This window comes from Gallinula chloropus (genome assembly GCF_964237585.1).
Source record: "Gallinula chloropus genome assembly, chromosome: 2".
NCBI lineage: Eukaryota > Metazoa > Chordata > Aves > Gruiformes > Rallidae > Gallinula > Gallinula chloropus.
Window position 1 is genome coordinate 19,691,150 of NC_140086.1, and position 26,049 is coordinate 19,717,198.

Genomic DNA, 26,049 nt, shown 5'->3' on the forward strand with positions numbered 1-26,049 from the left:
CTTCGTGGTGGACCAAGGTCTCTGAGCATTGTCAGATCGTTGGCTTATGGCTGTCTGCCCTGGGAGTTTGCACTTAGCTTCTAAATGGGTAACGAAATCTGTGTGCTGAATTCAGTCTTGGCTTGTGCACACATGGTAAGGCCAGGCGGCCAGCTACAGTAGTTCAGAGTGACGGTGTCTGAAATTAATATGTGCGATATAGAGACTTATATATGAAATTAGTGTTTTCTACATAGTTAAATTAACCCCTTCTTACTCTGCCCACAGTCCGGAGTGGATCTTCAGGATATTGGTCCATGCTCTGCTTTTTCTCTTAAGCATTATTAGCATTTGAGGTACTAGGCATTAATGGATGCAAAGAATATCAACACAAAGTCATGTTGAGTGTGTGTCTGCAACCTGAGCCGTGCCCCCTGAGATCCCTCAGCCCTCTAGCTTTATTGATTTGTGAAATTTTGATTTTTTTGTAAGGTGGATGAGTTAGTTTCCTCTTTTTATAAAGCTAGGACAGTAATATACAATTTGGGTGGTCTGATCTCTGCCTGCATATACTTACTGAACAGTGCAACTGTTTAGAGAGTTTTCTGTTATGTCTTCACTTTTTCATTTAATAAATCTTGTTAATAGTGATTTTGTTTACTGTAAGATTGGTGTAAGTGTTGCCCTTTGAAAGGCAGTCCAAACGTGAGTGAGCATCTGTGTGTAAAGAGCATACTACAGCTGTGTCAAAGATGGCAGCTGCTAGCATTTGATTCTTGGCTGGTCAGTTGTGTACCAGTTCTGAATAGATGAGGATTACAGATTTTCACTAAAATATTTGAACGGTGGAGCTGCTGCTAACAGTGGATCTAATCAGTTCTTATCCATTCAGGTATTTTATGTAAAAGTTACAGTAACTTTAAGAATCATAGAATCACCTGGGTTGGAAGAGACTTAAGATCATCGAGTCCAAACACAGCCTAACTGCCTAGTCCATCTCTAGATCATGTCCTTAAGCACTTCATCTACACGCCTTTTAAATACCTCCAGGGATGGTGACTCCACCACCTCCCTGGGCAGCCTGTTCCAATGCTTGACAACCCTTTCAGTAAACAAATTCTTCCTGATACCTAACCTAAATCTCCCCTGGTGCAATTTTAAGTTACTTCCTCTCATCCTAGTGCTTGTCAGCTGAGAGAAGAGACCAACCCCAATATCTCTGCAACTGCCTTGCAGGTAGTTGTAGAGAGTGACAATGTCTCCCCTCAGCCTCCTTTTCTCGAGACTAAAAAGCCCCAGCACCCTCAGCCGTTCCTCACAGGACTTGTGCTCTAGACCCTTCATCAGCTTCATCGCCCTCCTCTGGACGTGCTCCAGCTTCTCAGCATCCTTCTTGTAGTGAGGGGCCCAAAACTGGACACAGTGCTCAAGGTGCGGCCTCACCAGAGCAGAATACCACAGAACTATCACTTCCCTACTCCTGCTGGTTACACTATTCCTGATACAGGCTAGGATGCCATTGGCCTTCTTGGCCACCTGGTCACACTGTTGGCTTGTGTTCAGCTGGCTGTCAACTAACAGCCCCAGGTCCTTCTCCTCCAGGGAGCTCTCCAGCCACTCTGCCCCAAGCCTGTAGCATTGCCTGGGGTTATTGTGACCAAAGGGAAGAACCCAGCACTTGACCTTCTTGAGCACCATAAAGTTGGCCTCTGTCCATTGATCCAGCCTGTCCAGGTTCCTCTGCAGAGCCTTTCTGCCTTCCAGCAGATTGACACTCCCACACAATTTGGTGTTATCTGGAAAGTACGGAGGGTGCACTCAATCCCCTTGTGCAGAGAATTAATAAAGATGTTAAACAGGACCGACCCCAGCATTAAGCCTCAGGGAACACCACTTGTGACCTGCCACCAGCTGGATTTAGCTCCATTCACCACAACACTCTGGTCCTGGCTATCTATACAGTTTTTAACCCAGCAAAGTGTATATCCATCTAATCCATGACCAGCTAGTTTCTCTAGGAGGACGCTGTGGGAGACAGTGTCGAAGGCTTTACTGAAGTCCAGGTAGACAACACCTACAGTCTTCCCCTCATCCACTGAGGGGTTACTTTGTCATAGAAGGAGATCAGGTCGGCCAAGCATGATCTGCCTTTTATAAACCCATGCTGACTGGGCCCGATTTCCTCAGTGTCCTGCATATGTTGTGTGATGGTACTCAAGACAATTTGTTCCATCACCTTCCCCAGCACTGAGGTCAGGCTGACAGATCTGTAGTTCCCTGTGTTCTCCTTCTGGCCCTTCATGTAGATGAGCATCGCATGCACCAGCTTCCAGTCCAGTGGAACCACCCTGATCAGCCAGGACATCTTGTGTGATAGGACATGGGCGTGTAGGCCCGTGTTTCTCCACTTTGCACCTGGCCAGGTTCAGCCCCAGGTGACAGCTGAGCACCACTCACTGCTCCCAGAATGCCACTGTACAAAAAACCCTGACTCATTTCAGTCCAACTTATTTGCTTGTCCTACTAAATCATTAATACCAAGCCACTTACTCTGTTCTGTGTATGTATGTGTGTAAATAGATACTCACTGGAGAGGGGAAAGCCAGGCCTTCTAGATGTTTTGCTTGTCCATATTTCAGTGTGCTCTGAGGCCATACAGCTGGTACCCTCTCCTTACTGGTTTCCATCTGCTTACTCCAACATAGTTTCCTCACAGAAAAGAGATGTTTTATACCTGAACTTTGTATTTCTTGGTGTCAGTGGTCTACGTATATGTTAGACTGTGGACATCCTTCCACAAGGCTTGTGACCCCATAGAGAACCAAGCTGGAGCAGTCTGGGCCTGCGAGACTGAGAAGACATTCTGTGATTTATGACTGCATCCCATAGCAGTGACCCGCACTGGAGGAGCTGGTGAAGAGCCGAAGCCCCATGGGAAAGGTTTAACACTGGAGACGGTCGTGAAGGACTGTCTCCTGTGGGTGGGACCCCACGCTGGAGCAGCAGGGGAAGGTGTGAGGAATGCCCCCCCCCCAGCTAAGGAGAAGACCATCGCATGAGGAGGTGACCAAAACCCCCATTCCCTGCCCCTCCCCGTACCACAGTGGAGGGGAAGAAGGGAGCAAAATCATTACTGAAGTGAAGTCTGCTAAGAAGGGAGGATTGGGGGGAGGTGCTTTAAGATCTGGTCACACTTCTCATGACCTGACTCTGGTGTCACTGGGTGTGCAGTGCAGTGTGATAAATTAGAAAGTTTTCTTTCCTTTATTCTGTGTTGAGTCTGTTTTGTCCATGATGCTAATTGCAGAATGATCTCTCCCTGTCCTTATCTTGACTCCAGAGCTTATATTTTCTCCCCTGTCCAGCTGAAAAGGGGAGTGATAGACTGACTTTGGTGGGTGTCTGGCCTCCAACCAGGGCTAAACCACCACAGAAGGCCAAGGAGTTATGTTTTCTAGTAATTTCTGAGTAGGTTAAAAGTCTCAAATATGATGAAGGACTTGGTAGTTTGTGGATTATTAAATTAACATTTGGCACTGAGCAAAGATTTTTATTTCCTCAAAGTGGGAGTGAGTAAAATACAGTAGCTAAAAAAAAAAGTCTAATGTTTAGGAACCCTGTCAGCATGACTGATTCCTCATCTCATTCACAACTCCACAAAAATGCGGCAGTAGAATCTGGAAGAGTAATGTAAAAAGGCTGTTGAATTTTGGTTTTTTTTTCCAGGAAGCTTATTTCAGGAGTGCTTGTCTGAAATGACCTGGGATTTGGAGTTCTGCTGATGGGTCACCCCAGATTTTATGGCAGTAAGATGAACATGTAGGGTGTAGAGCGCTTGGAATATGTGACAAGAAATAGAAATGGGTAGTCAGACTTTAGCAGAACTGGGTTAACTCTGCTGTAGTGGAATTATTTATGCAGTATTATTGCGAACTTGTGTATTGAGCATTGGAGTATTAATATTTTTGTCAATGTTTTCGTCTATGCTTCTATATTTATTCAATTTTATGAATTTCACTACTAGCTATAAAATAAAATGGCCCCCAAATATTAACATATGGAATTGATGCAGGCTCCTGCTACTGGAGCAGGTGAATGACAGCACATGGGGCAACTTCTGGTGGTGGTTGTCATGCTTGTGTGGGCTACGATGAGCTTCATTTTCTTAGTATTCAGTTCTGGTTTGCCTTCAACTGTTAAACTGTGGTTGCCAGGGGTTTGCTGTGGTCAGATGTGCAGCTGAAGCAGAAAGAAATTTAAAACGTTTATCAGAGCAGTGGTAGAGGGGAACATTCTAGTGAATTTATTAAGTATATAATCACAGTGAAATTCTGATACTTTGTGTTCATTTTTAAATACTCTGATTTGCATGTTCTTCTTTTATTTATTCCTTACTCCTACCCATTCTGTCCTAGTTAATCTAAAATTTCACAGTAATTTTTCTCATCTCTCATCCTGGTAAGGTTTCAGTTCATAATGAGTCCCACACTAGTATTCCTTTAGTTTCCAACTCTTCATCCTCAATTTTGTCTCATTTTCCTCCTTATTTCCATGATTTATTTTAAAATGCTTCCCTTGTGCTGAGCTTTGCAATGCCTTTCTTTTAGATTGCTGAACTTTTAGGAGGGAGGAGGGAGCTCCTCATTTGTTGTCTGTCACCTTTTCTGTCCTGCCATGATCTCAGCAGAGGCCGAAGCAGTGATTGCATGGCAAATCCTTGTCTCCAACGAGGAGCACGTCAAAGATGCGCTACATTTTCAAAGCAGTGAGAACCTTGTTCTTGACTTCCTCTGATCAGATGTAACTCGATTCCTCCTTTTTCCAGGGGCCTGAAATTTGTTTCAGTCTGGGTATCCCTCATGCCTTTCCACTCTGTCTTGTCTGTTTACACATAAGATGTAGTGTATGATTTTACATATAACATCTGAAAGACACAGTAAGTGTCCACTCCATCATGAAGCTCCTGTTGTAAACCACAAGAATATGCAGAGAATGCATTCCTTTAACCATGTGTATTTATGGGTTTTTTTATCACTTTCCTTGAAAAAAATGTGTTACTAAATGATTACCCTATTTGTAGCCTGTTTAGACTAGAAGGTTTGTACTTCAGGGGAACGCAGTTGCCCGTTAGTAATGCTGTGTGGAAAACACGTGTTTCTGGCTTTTTATGAAGCCAAAGGCACTGGTGTGTTTCAGACTTGTGTAAAGATTTGTGTTTGCATTTTTGGTTTCAATTTGAAAAAATATTTATACTATGAAACTGAGTGCCACAGCTTTTTCAGACATTTAGAGCTGTAATTCAAAAATCTGCCTTTAGGGTTATGTATATCTGTGCTTGTGTTGTGCTTACCTTTTTATTTCTCAAGAAGTGAAATGTAAAGGTAAGTTCTCCCTTGTAACTATTGATAAAGAAAATGGTTCTTGCAGCTGGTACAAGTCTGTATGAATCAGGGCACTGCTCTAGTGATACTTTCACAAATGCCTTGCTCGTTTTTCTTCAATTTAGTTATTCAATTTAGTGCATATTAGATACTACTTACTTTTCACACCCGTGTAACTCGATCAGGCAAAAATACTTTGTTGCGTGGTATCTGTTAGCCCATGCTTGTTTCCAGCAAGCTATGTATTTATCAAAGAGTGTGTTTGCTCTATTAACATACTTGCTGCAGTAGGATAAACAAGCCTTGTGGTTTTACTCAACGAGAGCAATAAGGTGCTGCTGCCATTAGCAATAAAAGCACATTTGTTATAAGAAATAGAATCAATGCAGGGTTAGAATGACTTTAGAATGCTGATGCTAGAAAATAATGTGTAATCCGCTGGTAGGTGCATATGAAATACTGAATTGCTTCCACTGGGTGGCGGTGCAACACAAAGCATGACATAGAAGCTTCTCATATTTGATGCCAGGAAACAACATGTTGATATAATTGTTTTACACATTTTCCAGTATTGTAAAGTTGTTTTGATGTATTCAGTAAACATGTTAAAGGAGGGCAGGGATGGGAGAGGCATTTCTCATTATTTTTCTCGGATTTTTTCCCTAAATCTGTTCAACAGTGTTTGATGACATATGTGAGACTTTGCTATTCATTTAAAGTATAAATCTCTTGATAGTGTTCTTTATTCAGATCAGATTTTGTTTTATTTACAGTGCAGAGTAACAATTATAATAAGATCCAGTTACATTAGGGATGTCTTACTCATGTTGATTCTTATGAGTTGTTTTGTATTTAGTGCTATTGCTCTTAAGGCAGTGTGAGTTAAAACATTTGCTTTACCTTTGAAATATTTTGAGTAAAATTACTTTCTTGAAGCATGGAAGTGGAGATAAATACAATTCTAAAATGGAGGCCGAGTTTTCTGAGTCTGAAATTCCACATCTAACTGGGGTTGTTGGGAAATACTGAAATCTGAGATTTAATTTATGCATTCTATATATTTCTCTTTTCTAGTGTGATAGAGGATGAATCGATGTTCCTGGGTTCTAGTAGTGCGGATTTATTTATCAGAAATGCTAACGAGACTATTATTTATCATTTTGTTAAACCGCTGTCGTTAACTGTTGCTTGTTAATAGAACCCAAAAAGCTGAAATTAGTGAAATAGTCTGAGAAAAAAGCCCAACCAAAAAACCACAAACAAAACAAGCCCCCCAACCACGAAGTAAACTACTACAAAAATTAGCATAAAGTCCTGCCCAAACAGCCAAGTTGCAAAAGTGATTGAATAAGGTGATGATCTGATTGAAGTATTTCTTATTTCCTCTTTATAGCAACACCTCTCTTTTTTGGTTTTTTTTATTTACTTTATTCTCTCTCTTGTTCTTCACTTTTTTGCACTCAGCTCTGTTGGATTTCTCCTCATTTTTCCAAGGGCCATCAAGAAAACTTGTACCAAAGGAAGGAATGAACTTCATCCTAGTGTAAAATCTCCTATAAACTATCTGAGCACATGGTATGTGATAGCAGATGGCATTTGTGCACAGATTTTGCTTGATCACAGAATGAGTTTCAATTAATTAAGGATGGAATAGTTTCTCTAATTACTTCTTGGCATAGTGCTAGATATACAGGAGACATTCTTCAAGCAGTTGATAAGCTGATTTGAAGTGTTTCATGGCAGTACAGTATGCATTTGATTTCCTGATTTAAAATCACCTAGAAATTGTACACATTGATTGTGCAAGTGATTTGGATCTCCTATTCCTGATCCCTTATTCAGGATTTTTCAGGACTACAGACTGAAAAACTCAAGGATAAGAGTTTATCCATGTTCTTCCAGCTTTTATAAAGCTTACCACTTTACGCTCAGCTAACCAGTTATTATATTAGTCCACAAATTTTTTTGATATGTTACTTTTTTTTTAATGTGTTTAAGTTACAATTTTGACAGTAGCAATATGGAGAAATAGTGAAGGAAGCTTTACAAAATAATACAATTTTAGATTTTCTGTGCTGGAGATAAGTCAATGTAGCTATACAGGAAGTATATCTACTTTGTTTCACTGGAAATAATTATCCCAAATTATATTTGGTTTTCTCTTTAATTGTTTACAGAATATTCACAACATCTCTTGTCGTGTTGGAAGAAATATCTCTGTGATAAAGCTTGATTGTACAAGCAGCTTTAAAACACGTTTTCACAACACATCCTTCTAATTTCTTTTTCAGTGTAATTTACTGTAAAATACTTTAATTAGTTAAAGTAGATATTGGAATGGGTAACAGTTGTTCCAATTATGACAGGTGTATTTTCTTCTCACTCATTTGTTTATATTCTAGCTTTTTTTGAAGGGCCATGGCTCAGGGAACTGTAATTTATTAATTGCAGAGGTACGGAAATCCCTCCTGTGTGGTGAATATGAACAATGATTTGAGCTGAGTGGAATTAATGCTCTTGGTCTGTAAATATCAACAGTGATTAGGAAACTAACTGCTAATTACACTGTTGTTCTGCAAATGTATTTTATAGTATGACTTTATGTTTTTGTTAGTATGATCTTGCATAGTTTCCTGTAGCCGCTTTTATGTTAACAGCTGGTATCTCTAAAGGGGGGAGTGTGTGTGTGTGTGCCAGTTCTGAGGAGAGACCTCATCACAATCTATGGCTTCCTGACGAGGGGGAGCGAAGGGGTAGGCACCGATCTCTTCTCTCTGGTGACCAGTGATAGAACCCAAGGGAAGGATACAAAGCTGTGACAGAGTAGGTTTAGGTTGGATTTTAGGAAGAGGCTCGTGGTCACAGCATCAAGCTTGCCTGAGTTCAAAAAGCGTCTGGATGATGCCCTCAGACTTGGCTGGCCCTGTGTGGAGCCAGGAGTTGGACTCGATCCTTATGGGTCCCTTCCAACTCAGGATGTTCTGTGATTCTATGATCTAGTGACTAGCTGATTGATGATGCTGATAGCTACGCAGTGGCACTGATGGCACTGCTGAACAAACCACTGCTTGCAATAATTGTTATTCTGACAGTAGAATGAACTAGCATCTGTGTCAAACCTCCTGAATAAAGAGTAGAGTGTAAGAAATCGAAGATGAGGACTGTTGCTAAGAGTTGTGAATGATCCCTGTTATGGGGGTGGATGGCAGTGAAATACTGGAAATAGCTTTGCTCTTTTTCTGAGCAGTAGGAGCTAAAATAATTGTTGTTATAAGAAGGATTAGCCTTGAGGCACTTTCCCCATACTCCAGGTTTGAAGACTGATCATCATGGGCTGACAGACTTTGCTTATAGCTTTCTAAAGGATTTGGCTTGTTGTGTGAAGTTCAAGATAAACTTCCTGCAGGAAAGCTAAGGATCCTGAGATGACTGTACTGGAGAGTAAACTGGAATTCCAGTGTATCAGAGACTATTTGCAAACTAGACCTCTGCTAACATCTGTTCTAAAACTTAAAAGATTTTCTGTATTTTGACATGTTGACAGGACAAGAGGAAAAGGTCTGAAGTTGCATCAGGGGAAGTTTAGATTGGGTATTAGGAAGACTTTCTGTGAAAGGGTTGTCAAATAATGATGACATGGTCTAGTGTTGGACCTGGTAGGGCTGGGTACATGGTTGGACTTGATCTTCATTGAAGGTTTTTTCCAACCAAAACCATTCTATAATGCTATGTTGGGAGTACAGCGGCTTGTTCTATGTATATATACAGAATAGGAACAAAGAGCTGCAGCTACTTTCAATAGAAAAGTAAATTAGTTTTGGAAAGATAACCCCAGTTGTGGATACTGGTAGCTGGTGACAGGTTTTGTAATTGGAAAACTGTTGCTCAAGTGGATGATTGTAAGTAACAGATTCTTGCCTTGAAGGAGATACCATTATAGTAAACAACCATCTTTGTAGCCTCTTGCCATTAGAAAAAGTGTAGTCTGAAATTTTGATGGTATCTTGGCCATTTCTCAAGATTTCAACCTCTGTGGGAGTACTAGGATCACAGTGCTGGTTTGCTTGGGGTTTTTTGTTTGTTTGTTTAAGTAATGACCGTATGCTATTTCTGCTTTGAAATGTTTTAATCTTTAGCTTTGGAAGTGCTGGTAGCTGGATTCAGAATTTAAGGCTATGAAATCCCTATAGGTAGATGGGGTATTTCTTCTGGCTGTTGTTTTTTTGGGGTTACTGTAGAGCATGATTATTTTTTCCCCTTACTGTAATACCATGTGCATATTGGGAATAATTGGTGCTCTTCCCAAGCTGACTTAAGAATAGATTTTGCCTAGTTTTTGTATATGTTAGCAATAAGTTGAATCTCAGTGCATGTTGGGAAGGCATATTATAGGCACTATAAATGGTAATAGTTATTACAGGGTCACAGTGAATGACTGCAGTGGCCTTCAGTGTGGGTGAACTGTCTTCTAAATGTGTGGAAGAAGTATAAACTGTGTGTACATAAAGTATTGCTCTACAAATAAACCAGACCTATGGACTAAGGACTGAAGAATTCTTTTAAATTATTAGTTTGAAGTTTAAATAATTATAAATAAATCATTAAAATAGTATTTTCCCTTTTTTTTTCCTCCAGCTGTAGCAGAAGTGAAACTTCGTGATGATCAATATACTCTTGACCATATGCGTGCTTTTGGCATGTATAATTATCTTCACCTTGATTCCTGGTACCAGGATAATGTCTACTATGTTGATCAGTGTGGAAGGGTTATGAATCTGTCAGTGACTCTGGTAAGAATAAACTTATTTGAAAAACTGTTGAATTTGAAAAGCCTGGGGCTGGATGAGAGAGAAAATGTGGCAAGGGGAATTTGAATGCAAAAAATGGGGGAAGCTATTGCCAGGAAGACACGTAGGTTAACAAAAATATAATTACACAGGAAGGATGAAAGTATTTTAAGTGAGGTTTCTGACCTCTTTTCATTAATGGTATTGCATTAGTATTGAAATAGTATTGCATCTGCATCCATTCTGGGGAAGATAGCTGAGGAAAAGCATAGACGTTTTTCTAGGTGACAGCCTTTTCCGCCCTACATTATTTGATGTTTGTCTGTTTGGGACTTTGAAAATCCAGTCGTTGAAGATACAAGGAGAGAAAGAAACAGTACACATTAGAATTAGAAATTACAGCTTTTCTATACTACCAGGTTAATCTGGGAATCACTTACTGGGGGCAAAATGAAGCTGGTGGTCCTGCGCTAACTAGGAATAGAATGTAAGCAAGCTAGTCCGAGTCTGAAACATGACAGTTCTTTGCTTTTATACTGAAATCCTTGAGTAGTCAACCTTTTATTTCTTTTGAGCCATTTTAATGCGTGAATGCACTAGTTCTCATTATAAAGTCGTTCATTCTGGAGGGGAAAGAACACTGCTCTGTGGACACCATGTTTCTAGTCAATGCAAATGTAGTGCTTGATCATTAAGGAATACAAGACTGCGTTACTGGTGGTGACTTTGCAGCTATCACAATGTCTTACTAGCTTGAAATGTATAATTTAGGGTATATCTCTGACAATTTTAACTTGTGTCTGGTTGATTAATAAATACAAGCTTATAGTTTTTCACCACAAAGTAGGGGTTTTTCGTTTTCATGAAGTTCATTAACTTATCATGTATAGCTGCTTAAATGTTCATCTATGCAGAAGGGAAGAAAAAGTGACCATAATTGTATCCAGTCGTTAGCTAATTTAAATAGTGATGTTTCATTCATAACTGGTTACTTAGTTAACATTTTATGTAAAAACATGTAGATATACTCCATTCTTAATGTAAGATTTGCTCTGGCAGTAAATGATTCAGGGCTGCTGTTGGATTTTTTTACATAAAACAGTTATATAACAGGTCAGTTGAATTCTGTTATGGGATTAATACAATTCTAGAAAATACTAGTTATCACATATTACTACTTTTTTCCTTTCTATAGCTTTTCCTGTCTGATCCATGTATTTTGGTGTGTCAGCTTTTTCCAACTGTAATCTGACTTTTCGAATCATGTTGGTTGACATAAAATTAATTAGTCTGTGTACTTGTTAAATGGAAGGAAAGTTTAAGTTAGTTGAGTGGAGGATAAACTCTTTAACCTTTTGTTAATCAGACGATTCAGGGAGGTTGTATACTGCTGAGATGTTTAAAGTTTAAGAAGTCTCTGTAGACTCCACAGAACATTTTGCTCTGCAGTCCACAGAGCACTGGCCTAAACTTCTTGCTATGAGTACATGTAATTTTCAGGTTTGGAAAGGAAAAATACCCATTGTCATGCTACTAAGGAATTTGACTTGTAACCCTTTGGGACAAAAGCAAACATGGTGATGTGTGATTTTTGAGACATTGTGGCTTACTCAGTGTAAGGTTCTGGAAGTGGAAATTACTAGGGCAAGGCTAAGCTGAGAGAAATCCTGAAATGGTAGTTCTAGATTTTCCAGAAAATCGATGTTTCAGAGAATGGTGGGCTGAGAACTAGAGCTGCATAACAGTTCTTTTACTTTTCATAGAATGTATAGGCAGTTGGAACCTTTGCCAGACTCTTGTTGAGACACAGTAATCTTCTGGGACTTCTTCCAAATCTTTTGAGATCATCTGGGTTCCCAATAGGAATGTCTAAGAAGCTTGTCAGGGAAAGCCTTTACTTTGTGAACAGTAGCTTGTCACAGTCTGGTTTGTGTTTTTCCCTTGTGGTTCATAACCTTGGCTGGCTGCCGTGTGCTCTCACTCCCCCTGCTCAACTGGATGGGGAGAAGACAGAAGAGCTTGTGGGTTGAGATAAAAACAGGAAGATTGCTTACCAGTTACTGTCACAGGCAAAACAGACTCAACTTGGGGAAGTTATTTCATTTATTGCCAATTAAAAACAGAGTAGGTTGATGGGAAACATGAAGCTCCTGCTAGGAGCTTGCTCCAGCACAGGCTTTGTGTGGGCTGCAGTGTATGTAGGTATCTGCCCCACTCTGGTTCACCATGGGGGGGACAACCTGCTTTCCACATGGTCTTCTCCAAGTGCTGCAGGGGCACCTCTGCTCTGTACCACTGCCTTGGCTGCTGGGCTCAGCTGTGCCCCAGGTGGGTCTGTGCAAGCCAGACAGAAGCAGCTGTGTCCAGCCTGGGGCAGCCCCCACCTTCTCACAGGGACCACACCTGCAGCTCCCCACTGCCAGCACAGCACAGACACCCAATGTTTTCCTTTATTGATAAAGGATTTTACAACAGGCAGTAATTTGCATTTTTATATGTAGTAAATGGAAATCATGTTCTTCCCTAGTACTGGTGGGACCATTGGACTCTTCAAGAAAATGGCACTTGGTTATTATCTTGTCATTAGTTTTAGTTTCACTCGACTGTGAAATAAAGAGCCTCTACCTTGTGTCCTAATACACAATACAGTGCTGCTTTGCCAAGGAAACGTGTTTGCATATGTATAAAAAAGGAAGGTGTATTCAGAAACATCAACAAGGTGTCTCATTACAAATGTGCTTGGCTGTATATTAGTCAGATGTATATTACAGATAATACTGTTTTCAGCCAAGTACAGTTTGCAAGTCAGTAATGACCACAATTAAAATTATTATCAGTTGTCTTTATAACAGAAGATGAAACAGGTTAACATGCTTATCCTAAATCCAAAACATAGGCTTTTTAACACAAAATTATTTCTAGTTCTGCTTCCTGTTTTTGTTACAACTTTGATTCTAGTATGGTAGTGTGTTTGTTATCCATGGGTCCTTATCCCGAGCAACTAGAATACAGCCTGGCTTGGTCTACCTGACTTTGCCTGTGGAGGAACCTTTTGCTCAGAATTTCTACACAACTTTGAAACCTGAACTGCTTAAAAGGCTCAAAATCTGGGTTGTCATAGGCAGGTGAGGCAAGATAGCTGCTGAAAGGAAAGGAGTGATTGCAGTCTTGAGGGCATGTAGATAAAAACTGGAATAGATGAACAGAATGACGGAGGCCAAAAGGAAGCAGAGGACACTGTCAAGAAGCATAGAACTGGGCAAAGCTAGAATTAAAGGCTAGTGGAAGAGATAAGAGACTTGAGAATGAAAAATAATTGAACAGAGGAAGAATCCTGGTAGAAAATGAAGTGAGATGAAAAGTGGGGTCTTTTGAGAATCTGCATCTAGTTTTTTTCTTGAAGCTCTGTTCCTGTGATTTAAACCTAATTACAGAGAGTAAATCTGACTTCTGTTAAAATGGCTATAATTATTTTTAGCTGTTTTCTACAAGTATAAGACATGATTATGGTCTCAGCATCCCCTCATACTTCTGAACTAGGGAGTTACTATTGACCCCTGTTAACCAGCCTTTGAACACTAAGACACAGAAGGGTTTTAAAGACAGGTCCTGTTTCAGCTTCAACAAAGTCCATCCTTTTCATTGTTAGACTGAGATTAGAGATTGTTCTAATAAATGCCAAAGTTAAGTCAGTGAACAGAAAGGTTTGAAGAACAGTTCCTTTGTTACCTGCTGGGAAGGAGGCTTTGTCATGTGTAATGAAGAAGTTTTTTCACTTCTGTCAAGAAATGTATTGAGTCCTGACAATCCTGCTCAGTCCTGATAAATCTGATGTGGGCTTTAGAAGATCACATGGTTGATAGTTGATTATTTTTTTTTTATTACACCCAAAAGCATTTGAAACTTACTGTTACAGTTCACTTGAATGCTGACAAAAGTGGTCTTGGGTAATATTACATAGTACAGCCCTAAATCTCTATTAGCAGGGCTGGTAAGTCATCTTACATGCACTGGATTTTGATTTCCTCCTCACTCCTGAATGTGTTACAAATTAGTGGAATAGGTCAAGGAGCATGGTGATGCAGCTGAATCTACAAAGTGACCCTGAAAGCTTCCAGTAATTAAAAATCAAATTTGCATCTTTTCCATTGCAGGTTCCGTAATAGCCCTTGTGCCTTTTCGTAGTACACAGTAATCTCTAATAAGCATTCAAGTAGGCCCAAAAGGCAAGCAGGCTGTTTGTCATCTGGACTTTTTTGCTTTTGCATATTAAAATGGTACTTGCCCAAATCCAATTTATCTTGCTTACCTTTGAACGTGTTATAAATGCACATCTGATTTTAATAGCATCTAGAAAATACGAAGGATTCAAAATCCCCTCAAGTACAGTGTTCTCAACAAATGAGGGCATGGCATGTTTTGCATTTACAGATGTGATCTTTCTTTACTGCAAGTGCAAAGAACTCTTCAGAATGGTGCTTCGTATGTGTATTTTGACTGCCTTGTTTCACAGATCAGAATGGGTTTCTTTTTCTAGAAGTAGATGTGTATAAAGATGATTCCCCTACCCCCAAGCTGTCCCTTGAGTGATAAGGAGACAGGAGATGCTGAGAAAATACTGTAAATTAATTTGTGGCTGAAATTCCAGGGCCTGTAATGAGATACTTTTAATCTGATACTTTTTATTTCTTATTCTCATACTCACCCTTATCTTTAGTAAGAGTGTGCATTTTCTGTGGCACAGAATAGATAAATAATCATTGCGTATCTGGTGTGTCGTGTCCTCCCCACCTCCAGTTTTTTAATACAGAAGTATGCTTCTGTTTGTATTTCCTTTTACATCCTTGTAAATATCTTCAAAACTGCTCCTGTAATGGTTTTCTTTCAAATTCTGTTTTTAAAAATATATTTTTACTTAAATTTTAGTGACACTAATGCTGATTTTTAGTAACCAGGGAAGAATTTCCTTACTGTCAAGCAAATTTTTCTGATTTGTGGAGTAATTGTAGCTCAACTGACTGGAAATGAGCCTCGTCAAATAAAACTGAAAATACTTTAATTGGCTCTATGACCATTAGTTATGTTCTCAACATAGTCTATTTGTTGGATTAAGAAGTTAGATTTGATTTAGAAAAGACAATGCTGATTTGTAAAGGCCAGTCAGGTACTTTTTTAGTTTTGGTTTTGTTATTACTGGATGACCTTATAGGAGACCTCAGTTCAGATCCTGAAGTCTGTGAATCAGCCTAAGGGGCAAGGTGGTGAATGGATATATATATATATATTATATTTTTTTATTATCATTATATTGGTAGTGTCTACCATTGGTTTTAGAATCATAGAGTAGCCCAGGTTGGCAGGGACCTCAAATGATCATATGGTTCAACCTTCCCTGGGAAAAGGCACCTAGATGAGATGATCTAGCATCCTGTCCAGTTGTCGCTAGAAAACCTCCAGTGATGGGAAATCTGCCATGTGTCTGGAGAGGTTGCTCCAGTCACTGATTTTACTGTGAAAAAATTCTCTTACGTTGAGATAAAACCCCTCCTGGTGCAGCTTTTACCTGTTGCCCTATGACTTCTTGTGAAGAGAGAGCCTCCATTTGTGGCTGTCCTTTAAGTACTGGAATACGGTGATTAGGTCCCCCCCCCCTCAGTCTCCTGCAGGGACACAAGACCTTCCTTTGTTTTTCCCCCACAGTGCATGTTCTGCAGCCCTTTGATTGTCTTCGTGGCCTTCCTTTGGGCCCTTTCCAGTCTGACCATGTTGGGTATTTTTCCTCACTTGCAGGACCACACCTGGACACAGTACTCCAGCTGTGGCCTGGCACGTGATGAATAGTGTGGGATGGTCAATATCTCTCTCTCTGATAGTAATACTTCTGTGGATGCAGCCCATGATTGATTTGCCCTTGTTGCTGCAGCAGTGTACTGCTGACCCATGTTCAGTTTGTTGCCCACCAGGAGCCCCAGGGCCCTTTCAGCAAAGCTGCCCTCCAGCCACACTGATCCCAGCCTGCACAGGGCTTTTGGTTTTTCAGTCCCAAGTGCCAGACTTTGCTTCTCTTTGTTTAACTTCACCACAATGTTCTTGCCACACCACTCTTGCAGACTGTCTGGTTCTCTTTGCAAGATGTCTCTCCCTTGTGACAAACCTACCTCATCACTCAGTTTAGTGTCATCAGCAAATGTGGTGAGGGTGCTTTGTCTTCCATCATCAGGGAATTTGACAGCATGGAGCCCAGTATCAATCCCTGGGGCACCCCACTTGTGACACACTGCCAGGCTGTTTTAGTTAGCAGCTATTTAGTTCAGATGAAAAACTTTGAGGAATTGAGTTCTGTTTCAGTTATTTGCAAGATTCTGAAGTAGAGATGTGACTGTGATGTTGCTGAATTTGCAGTCTGCATCTTGTGTTTTTCCCTAAGAATATTTTGTTTGTGCTCTTAATAATGCAGCCTGATCTGCTTAGTAAGTAGCTGATCAAGCTGTATTGCTGATAAAGCATGTTCTGACCAGTTTTTAAACTGTGATGCCAAGTTCTTTTTAAATCATAAGGATTTGGTATGGGTTTTTTTTTTTTCCTAACAAGCCTCTTGAATTTTTGGAGATTATTTCGTCTCACAAAAAAGGAGGTAAATCATAGTCCTAAACAGGCAGTGGTGTTACTGTCATTCAGATAATGAGCAGAGTTACAAAGCCTTATTCAGCAAAGGCAGCCTCTATGGTAAGAGTGAAGGCTCAAGATAAAGAATAATCCTTAAAAACTATCCTGGAAGACATGCTTTTTTACTTGATGACAACAGTTGGAAATCCAATTCACGGCCTGAAAGCAGTTTCTTCTGTTAGAATTAGCAGGATATTGAGAAGGCAACACTGAACTAAAGCAGGAGTTCTGAGAACATATGTTAGAAGAGTAGATTGAATTGGTAATCTCACATTCATTTTGCACTACACACAAACCAGCCTGATTGAATTAAAGTTTGTACAGCAGGAAATACTAGAATTTTGTTGCTGTTGTTTGTAAAATTTGGTGATGTGCAATTTTTTTAAAAATCCATATATTTGTTTTGCTTCACTGGAGAATTAACGTCATCTGTGCACTTCGACTATAGTGTCTCTGTAATAATGCTCAAAATTTTGACTTAGAAGCTAACAATTACAGTGTGCCACTGACACAGTATGCTAAACAAGTTTATCTTGATGCATAGTCTAATCATAATGTGATGGAAAAGTTATTTGCAAATATGATGTAAATTACTACATCTTTTCTTTGCTAGTTAATCACAATTGTTACTTCTCCATTTTACTGAATAAAATAACCACTGGGAAACCTGAGAAATTATATGTCAGCTTGAACATACCAGTTGTGTAGGAGAATAGGCTAAAATTCTTTTTAATTTAGAAGTTAGTTTTTATGAACTAATTTGAGTACATTTCTGTGTATTTCAATTCTTTGAAAGTCTCCATATTTTTACTAGGACTAGAACTATCATTGGTAAGTGATGAATTTTCAGGGAATGCAAGGGGAAAAGAAGTGAAGCCTTTTTTAATGCATAATATAATTATTGCTCTGAAATGGAAGGAAGAAAATGAGTGCTGAAATATGAGTTATAGAATACTTGTGTTTTAAGTTAATAGAAACCAACTTGGTGATTAAATCCTCCCACCTTTTCCACATATAAGGGAATGATGCTTGCCACCCACTTTTTTCCAAATACGCTCAACTGCACAAACTGGTGAATTGCTACTGAGATATGTTGTTATTAATTTGTCTGTAACACTTAGTGAAATAGAGAAGTACTTCATAAAATCTTAGAGCGTGACTGTTTTCTTGTAGGACACTGCTCTGCAAAAACCAAGAGAAGTGTTCAGGCTACCTACAGACTTGACAGCGTATGATAATCGTCTTTGTGCCTCAATACACTTCTCATCTTCCACATGGGTTACTCTTTCTGATGGTACAGGAAAACTGTATTTAATTAAATCAGGCAAGCGTGGAAGCAGTGCATCTGAAAAATGGGAGGTAAGTCTTGCGGGAACATACTTCAAAATGATGTGCCTACCAAATCTTATTTCTCCTGAGAACTGCTTGTATTTAAGTTAGCAAAGAATCGAGCTTTAAATTGTAACTTTGCGCTACTGACACAGGATTGTGTTCAAGTATAGAAATAATTTATTTGGGTACTGATGACTATATTAATGATTTATGCCTTTTGACTGAAGAAGAATCTAAGTGTTTCTAAATAGGTGGCTAAGTGGTTGTCTACATGACAAATTTTTATTTTATTTTAAAATATTTTCCCCTTTTCCTTCCCTGTTCTTGTGTGTCTGTCTAGGATATTTTTCGCCCTGTCTTTTATTGTTCACTGTTTCAGTTGGCCTGTGGAATAATAGAATTATTTTTTTAAAGTCAGAAGTTATTGTCAACCAAGCAAAAAGCTACTTTTGTTTATAAGTTAGGAGACTTCTGCTTGTGTGATGTTTGTCTGTGCAGCTGTAATTCTGCTTAAAATTTTCGCCCTTCTTTTTTGCCCCATCTTAATGCATCCACAAAGACTAGAGTAAAACTTAATAAAACTGCTGATTAAAAAGCTTCAATAAGTAACCCTGAGGGTTACCTGCAGAGCAGGTATCATGTAAACAATGTTATCTCCACTTCTCTGGTAGGGTGGGCTTTGCTCTGGAAAATTTTTGATGCTAAATATTTTTGCTTGAAATTGTTGGTTGTAATTGAAGTATGCTTTTAGGTTTCTCATTATTAAATTCTTTAATTAAATCCTTAAAAGAGAGTTGATAAGGAGCGTTTTTAAACCCATGTTGGAATGACACTAGTACAGTAATAATGGTATTGATTATACTGCTTGGACACAGAAAATGTAATTGTTACAGTTCTGCACGAGCTACAATGAGTGTAGTTCCTCATTATTTATGAAAGATGAATCTGGTATAAAGGATTCGCCTTTTGCACGTATTTTCTTTATTAGAGGGCAGTTTCCTAAGAAATCAAGGAGGTTTTTAGTATTGACAGGAGCTTGGGTATATGTCCTGAATTGTAAGATACCAGCATGATAGATTAACTCCTTTACATTTTGTGAGACTTCCTGTTCTTTAGATGGTTGACAGCAAACACCAACAGCTTTTATTTTGTTGTGCATGAGAATGCTGATGTGTAAATGAGTTACGTTAGAGTTGTCAGCAAAACAAGCACGAGGCCTATATGTTGAGGTTCTGTCAACATATAAATCTCATATGTTTTATTTCTTCTTTGCTGTTCGCATTAATTTTATTCTTCTTTTCTTGGGGTTTTTCTGAGTGAGTACTTTTTTGATAAAAGCTGAAATACATCATTTCTGGAATTAAAACTTCCACCTATAGGTACTAACTGCTAAATGTCTCAAGCTACAAGATGTGCATTCCCTGTGTATGAAATTATTTCATGTTTATAATGGTGCTTATTAGCCTTTCAGTATGACAGTAATTTTTACGTACTCTGCCTACCTAGATCAATCCAAATATAAATGGAGTTTTTCAAACTGTATATATAAAATTGAAAAAATTGTAACCTTTGACTCTCCTAAACATGAAAATTATACTCTTTCATTTAGTTATTGCCTTTTGTTTCTGACTCCCCTTCATAAAACTTTACAGAGAAGGAAAATTGCAGCTCTTCATACAGATAATAGCCAAATAGACAGCTCCTCTTCTCTTAGTACTGGTTGGTGATTAAACACTGACAGAAATGCAATGGGCTTTATCATCTTCTTGCTTGCATATGTCAAGGTCTACAAAGAATTTCAGGATGTTGGGGTGTCTACAGAACTAGTAAGGGCCTTGCTGAAATGCCTATGTATTTATCTTGAGCATTAAGCTGTTTTCCCTATTTGATATGCTGTCTTTATGGATCCTGTTCTGTTCAGTTGTTGTGCCTCTACTTACTGTGGTAGTTAGCAGTCACAATGCAGATGCTTTTGTGGATCTTTGTGCTTTGTGTAATGGGCCCTTATAATTATTTTATAATACAAACAGAAATAACTAAAAGCATTTTAGAAGTGACTTTGTAATCAAGGAGCAAGGAGCCAGAAATCTGTGACATGGATGGATTTATATTGGCAGAGGGGTTTATGGGAAGCAAACTTTAACTGCTTTGACACCTGAAAGAGTTTGCTGCCCAGGGAGGTGGTTGAGTCACCTTCCCTGGATGTGTTCAGAAAAAGGGTTGATGAGGTACTTAGGGATATGGTTTAGCATAGGATGGGAATGGTTGGACTTGATGATCTTCAAAGGTCTCTTCCCACCTTGTGATTCTGTGATTCTAGAGTGGCTAGAAGGCTGCCTGGCAGAAAAGGACCTGGGGGTGTTGATTAACTGCCGACTGAATAGGAGCCAGCACTGTGACCAGGTGACCAGGAAGGCCAATGGCATCTTGGCTTGTATCATGAACAGCCTGGCCAGCAGGTCCAGGAAAGTGATTGTGCCCCTGTACTCGGCATTGATGAGGCTGCATCTCAAGTACTGTGTTCAGTTTTGGGCCCCTCACTGCAAGAAAGACATCGAGGTCCCGGAGTGTGTCCCAAGAAGGGCAACCAGGCTGGTGAAGGGGCTGGAGAGTAAACCTTAGGAGGAGCAGCTGAGGGAACTAGGATTGTTTAGCCTGGAGAAGAGGAGGCTGAGGGGAGACCTTATCACTGCCTACACTTACCTGAAAGGAGGTTGTAGAGTAATGGGTGTTGGTCTCATCACCCAAGCAACAGGTGATAGGGTGAGGGGGAATGGACTCAAGCTGCTCCAGGGCAGGTTCAGATTAGACATTAGGAAAAAGTTCTTCACTAAAGTGGTTATCGGGCACTGGAACAGGCAGCCCATGGAGGTGGTTGAGTAACTGACTTTGGATGTATTTAAAAGGTGGGTAGATGAGGTGCTCAAGGATATGGTTTAGCAGAGGACAGGAATGGTTAGACTTGATGATCTCAAAGGTCTTTTCCAACCTTGTGATTCTGTGACATGTACTGAATGAAGCCTTTCACAGTTTCTGAGAGATTAAGACTTACAGTTTTAACTGACTGACCTTTTACTATGATTTTGTCTTCTAGATTGTGTTTAATGAAGAACTAGGAAGTCCATTTATTATAGCACACAGTGTTTCATTTGTAAAATCTGATAGGCATTCAGTAGCTGTGCTGCTGCTTAGGGTGGAAAAAGATGAATTGGATACAAAAGGAAGTGGATTCCATATTACCTTAGAATGGGTTACAATTGCAGAGATAAGCAAAGAAGGTAAGTGTTTTACATTTATATAACTAGTCAGTAATGGTAAAAAAAAATCATGTTTTCTTGATCCCACGACATCAGCTTGGATTTTACGTAGGTAATATATTTTCCTTTTTAGATTTTGAGATTGCTATCGTTTGTAGGCTTAAATTCTGACAAAAATTTGGAAGACAAGAAGAAGTAGTTTTACATGTGTGTGGCTAATGCTTTTAGAAAACAAGCCAGAACTTTGTGACATTATGAAATGCAATTCCTGTTTAGCATGATCTTGTAAAATCGAGGTTATACTATTTCAAACTCATGTCTGTTAGACTTTGTGAAATGTTGTACAGCTGGATGTGTTCATGGAAGAAAACTTTTTCCACAAAAGTGACTTCAAAAGTCTTTCAAAAAATCTTGCCAGTTCTCCAGGATTGACAAGGAACACACAAAATTTTAGTAGTTACTCAGAGATGTAAGTAATAAGACAGAAAGGAAACTTGAATTAAGAAGAAATAAATGTTTTGATTTATTTTAAATAAACATCTTGCGAATCAGAATGATGTATGAACCAGTCTCAAAATACAAACTGTCTTGAGGAATTACAATACTTTACATCCTCTTTTAAGCATAGTCGTTGCCTACTGATGACTTTCTTAAAACATTGTCTCTGGGTGCAGTTTATCAGGTTGTTGAAAAATAAGTAATTAATCAACAAGCCATTTCTCAAATTTCCAAAATCTGTGTTTCATCAAAGCAAAGCCTCAAAATATAGTTATGCCTCTTGACACCGACGTCTGTGACAGTCTCTGTCATGTCTGGTTGGCTAGATAAGTGATCACAGCTACCACTACTGTATCACCAAATGCATGAAAGCAAATCTGAATGGAGGCAGTGGTTACATCTAGTCACAGCTAGAGGGTTGTGACAAAGGCATACATGTCCAAAGTTTGTTGTTTTCTTTAGTTAACTAATGTTTAGGAATTCTCACTGTAAAAGCTTGAAATGAAGAACCACTGCGCTGCTTTATTAAACTCAGAAAATGTAACAGGCTTAGCTTTCTTCTGACCTTCTTTACAAGAAAGCTCATATAGTATAAACTTACCAAAAAGATCATAAAACTTCTTTAAAGATGTAGAAGTGTTTATGATTGAAAATACTCTACAAAAGGTTTGGTCACATAGTGACAAGGTGTGAAGTTGTAGAGCCTTTTAACAAGTGACCAAATGCTGTCAGTGCAAACAAATTTGGTATGTTTCAGTGCATAATTTGTCAGGTAACAGCTCAGTCCATGAGTGACTAACTTCCACTGTAACAAAAGGGCTTTGTTTAACACCACTAAGTACTAGAATTACATTTTAGTCTGGTTATTATTTATGTCCTGCTTAGCAAACAAGATAACCAATTGTGAGGACTTAAATTTTAGCTGGCTTATCTATTACTCTGTGACTTAGATGTTTCTCTAACCTTGACGTTGAGGTCAAACAGGAACACATTTTGGAGTACCAGAGTAGTATGGAGTAAATGGATTTTTACCATCATAATCTGGTCTTGTCTAATGTCTCTGCTAATGAGTTCCTATTAATAAAGAGATAAAGCATAAATACAAAAACCTAAAAATTCCTGGGTCTAATTTTATTACCTCTGAGAGTTTTATTGATTTGTTAGTTTTTTTCTGAAAATCTGTTTGTGCAATATATGATTTTTCAGAAGTTTATAAGTTACTGAGGACTCTGTGGGCAGTTGAAGTCTAATGGAAACAGAACAAACTTTGTCCTGGAACCTAACACTGTTTTGACTCATCAGTGCTCCTGTGTTTCAGAGCACAGAGGGAATGGCATGGGCCTTCAAGCCAGCAGCCTACATCTAGAACCTCCCTTTTAGAAGGCAGTGTTTTACAAAAATTGAGGAAGATGAGCATTTCCCATTATGAATAAACTTTTACCACTGACTATTTCATTGCATCTCAAGTTTTTACAGCAGCTCAAAAAGCATTCGCAAAACTTATTTGTACAGAGGATGTGTGTGGCTATGGGAATTGCTGGGCTAGCTGTGATCAACAAAGACATAATAAGAAAAAAGGGCAATGCTAGTTTAATTTTTGGGTCTACATATTTAACAAAATCATGGAAAACAACAGAACTTTTTTTAGAACTATGGTACTGTGATTTAACTGGTAGGTTTGCTTAGTATTTTTAATTAGAATGAGATTCCATTATTATAATATGTCTTCTAGAAAAACACTACAGCTAATACTATTTTTTAATTTTGTAGGTGATCATAGATATGAAATATTTAAGAGGAGAGTTTTGCAAGGAAAATCAGTCCCCCACTATGCAGCAATAGAGCCCAATGGGGATGGTCTAATGATTGCTTCCTACAAACCATTCAGATTTATGCAAGATGAAGATGGCAAATTAGAAGAAAATGATGAAGATGATGCAAAAACAACAGATGAAAAGAAAGGTAAGACTTCCTAGCAGATTATGATAAGGTGCTCTCTCTTTTGGTTTAGAAAATAGCTTACCAGTTTAGAATTTGTTTGGAACTGTAGTAATGAATGCTTGTCTTAATATCTGTCTTCCAGATTTTAATTTTTTTAAGGACAGATTGGGGGTTTTTTGTTTGTTTTCACCCTGGGAAGTTGTATTGTGCATAACACTTTACAAGAAGCTTTTCTGGATAAGAGACGTGAAGAATTTTGCTGTCCTAGCAAAAAGAATATTTTGTAAACACAACTATACTAAGTGTTTGCTAGCAGTTGAATTGCTAAGGTAGCACCTAAGTTTGGGCATCTGGCTGAAGTACTCAAATAAAGAAGTCAGTATTCATACATGAGAGAGGGCAATGTGGCAGCCATTGACTCCACCAAGTAGTTGTTCATCAGAAAGCTTTCTGATACGTAATTCATTCCTGCCTTTCTAAATTAAACCCAAAACTTTTAAAGAATTAAAATAATAGAATCACAGAATGCTTTGGGTTGGAAGGGACATCAAAGATCATCTAGTTCCAACCCCCTTGCCATGGGAAGGGACACCTTCACTAGACCAGTCTGCCCAAAGCCCCATCCCCCATCCATCCTTGAACACTGCCAGGGATGGAGCTCCCACAGCCTCTCTGGGCAACTTGTTCCAGTGCCTCACCTCTCTCATAGTAAAGAATGTCTTCCTAATGTCAAATCTAAACCTGCCTTCTTTCAGCTTGAAGCTGTTGCCCCTTGTACTATTTCTACACTTCCTGGTGAACAGTCCCTTTCGCACTTTCCTGTAGGACCTCTTTAAGTTTGGTATGCTGTAATTAGGTCTTCCCAGAGCCTTCTTTTTTCCAGGCTGTCCAAGCCCAACTCTCGCAGCCTGTTGTCATAGGAGAGATGTTCCAGCCCCCTGATCATCTTCGTGGCCCTTCTCTGGACTCAGTCCAACAGCTCTATGTCTTTCCTCTACTGGGGACCCCAGAGCTGGACACAGTACTCCAGGTGGGGTGTCACAAGAGCAGAGGGGCAGAATCACCTTCCCTCAACCTGCTGGCCTCTAAAAGATTATCTTTTCTCCAGTGGCAAAACAATTCAGAAAAAATAATGCTCCAACAAAGTGCATCCATACTTTTTTTTCTTTGAGATCAAAGCAAAATTAAGTACATAAAAACCTATTGATAAAGTTGATTTATTTTAAATATCACTGGGCTCTAATACGTATGCTTATTTAGCTGTATTGTATTTCAGGTTTGCTTTTTGCTTCTGAATATGAGATGTTGGCTAATGAACCAATCCTAACTGAATGGTACTTTCTGACTTTTACACAATCTTTGTCAACAGTGGAATAATCTGTTTAGGAAAGATACAGAAAGGTCAATTGGAATGTACCAATGTCATATGCTGTGATAGCTGATGTGTAGTACATGTAATTGTATTAAGAATAGGCTATACCTATAAATCTTGAGGTAAAGGAGTTCTTCAGCACACTGAGCACTGTAATGCAGTGTCTATATAATTATCACCTGAAATAGAATCATAGTATGGCATGGGTTGGAAGGGACCCCAAGGATCGTGGAGTTCCAACCCCCTGCCACAGGCAGGTCCACCAACCTCCAGGCCTGATCTAAACAAGGTTGCCCAGGGCCCCATCCAGCCTGGCCTTGAACACCTCCAGGGATGGAGGAGCCCTCTCTGGGCAGTCCATTCCAGCACCTCACCACTCTGTAAAAAAAACTTCAGCCCTAATATCTAATCTAAACCGTCCCTCTAGCTTCAATCCATTTCTCCTTGTCCTGACATTGTCCACCCTTTTAGAAAGTTGATTCCCCTCCTGTTTGTATGCTCCCTTCAGGTACTGGAAGGCTGCAATGAGGTCCCCCCGCAGCCTTCTCTTCTCCAGGCTGAACAAGCCCAGCTCCCTCAGCCTCTCTTTATAGGCCAGGTGCTCCAGCCCTCTAATCATCTTTGTGGCCCTCCTCTGGACCCTCTCCAACAGTTCCACATCTTTCTTGTATTGCGGCCCCAGACCTGGACACCTGGATGGGAAGCCTAAGCTTCTTTTTAGATGTTGTTCAGTTTTCTAAAATGAAGACTTTTACTATCAGATACAATCTGTGTCAAAATTTAGGATTTTGAAGGCCTTCGTATCTCAGATACTGACAGCTTCTGGAGGTGTATGT

The 26,049-nt window shown here is 39.4% G+C and overlaps 1 protein-coding gene across 1 annotated transcript in view; it reads left to right on the plus strand.

Annotated features, from left to right (window-relative positions):
- Positions 1 to 26,049, plus strand: part of NUDCD1 (NudC domain containing 1) — a gene marked incomplete at both ends in the record, with an annotated part of 40,602 nt that overhangs the window by 468 nt on the left and 14,085 nt on the right. Inside the window, 4 exons of the mRNA XM_084280308.1 lie at positions 9,996 to 10,150; positions 17,987 to 18,172; positions 21,240 to 21,423; positions 23,671 to 23,862. Coding sequence (XP_084136434.1) covers positions 9,996 to 10,150; positions 17,987 to 18,172; positions 21,240 to 21,423; positions 23,671 to 23,862 — 717 coding nt within the window. The remainder of the gene's footprint in view (positions 1 to 9,995; positions 10,151 to 17,986; positions 18,173 to 21,239; positions 21,424 to 23,670; positions 23,863 to 26,049) is intronic.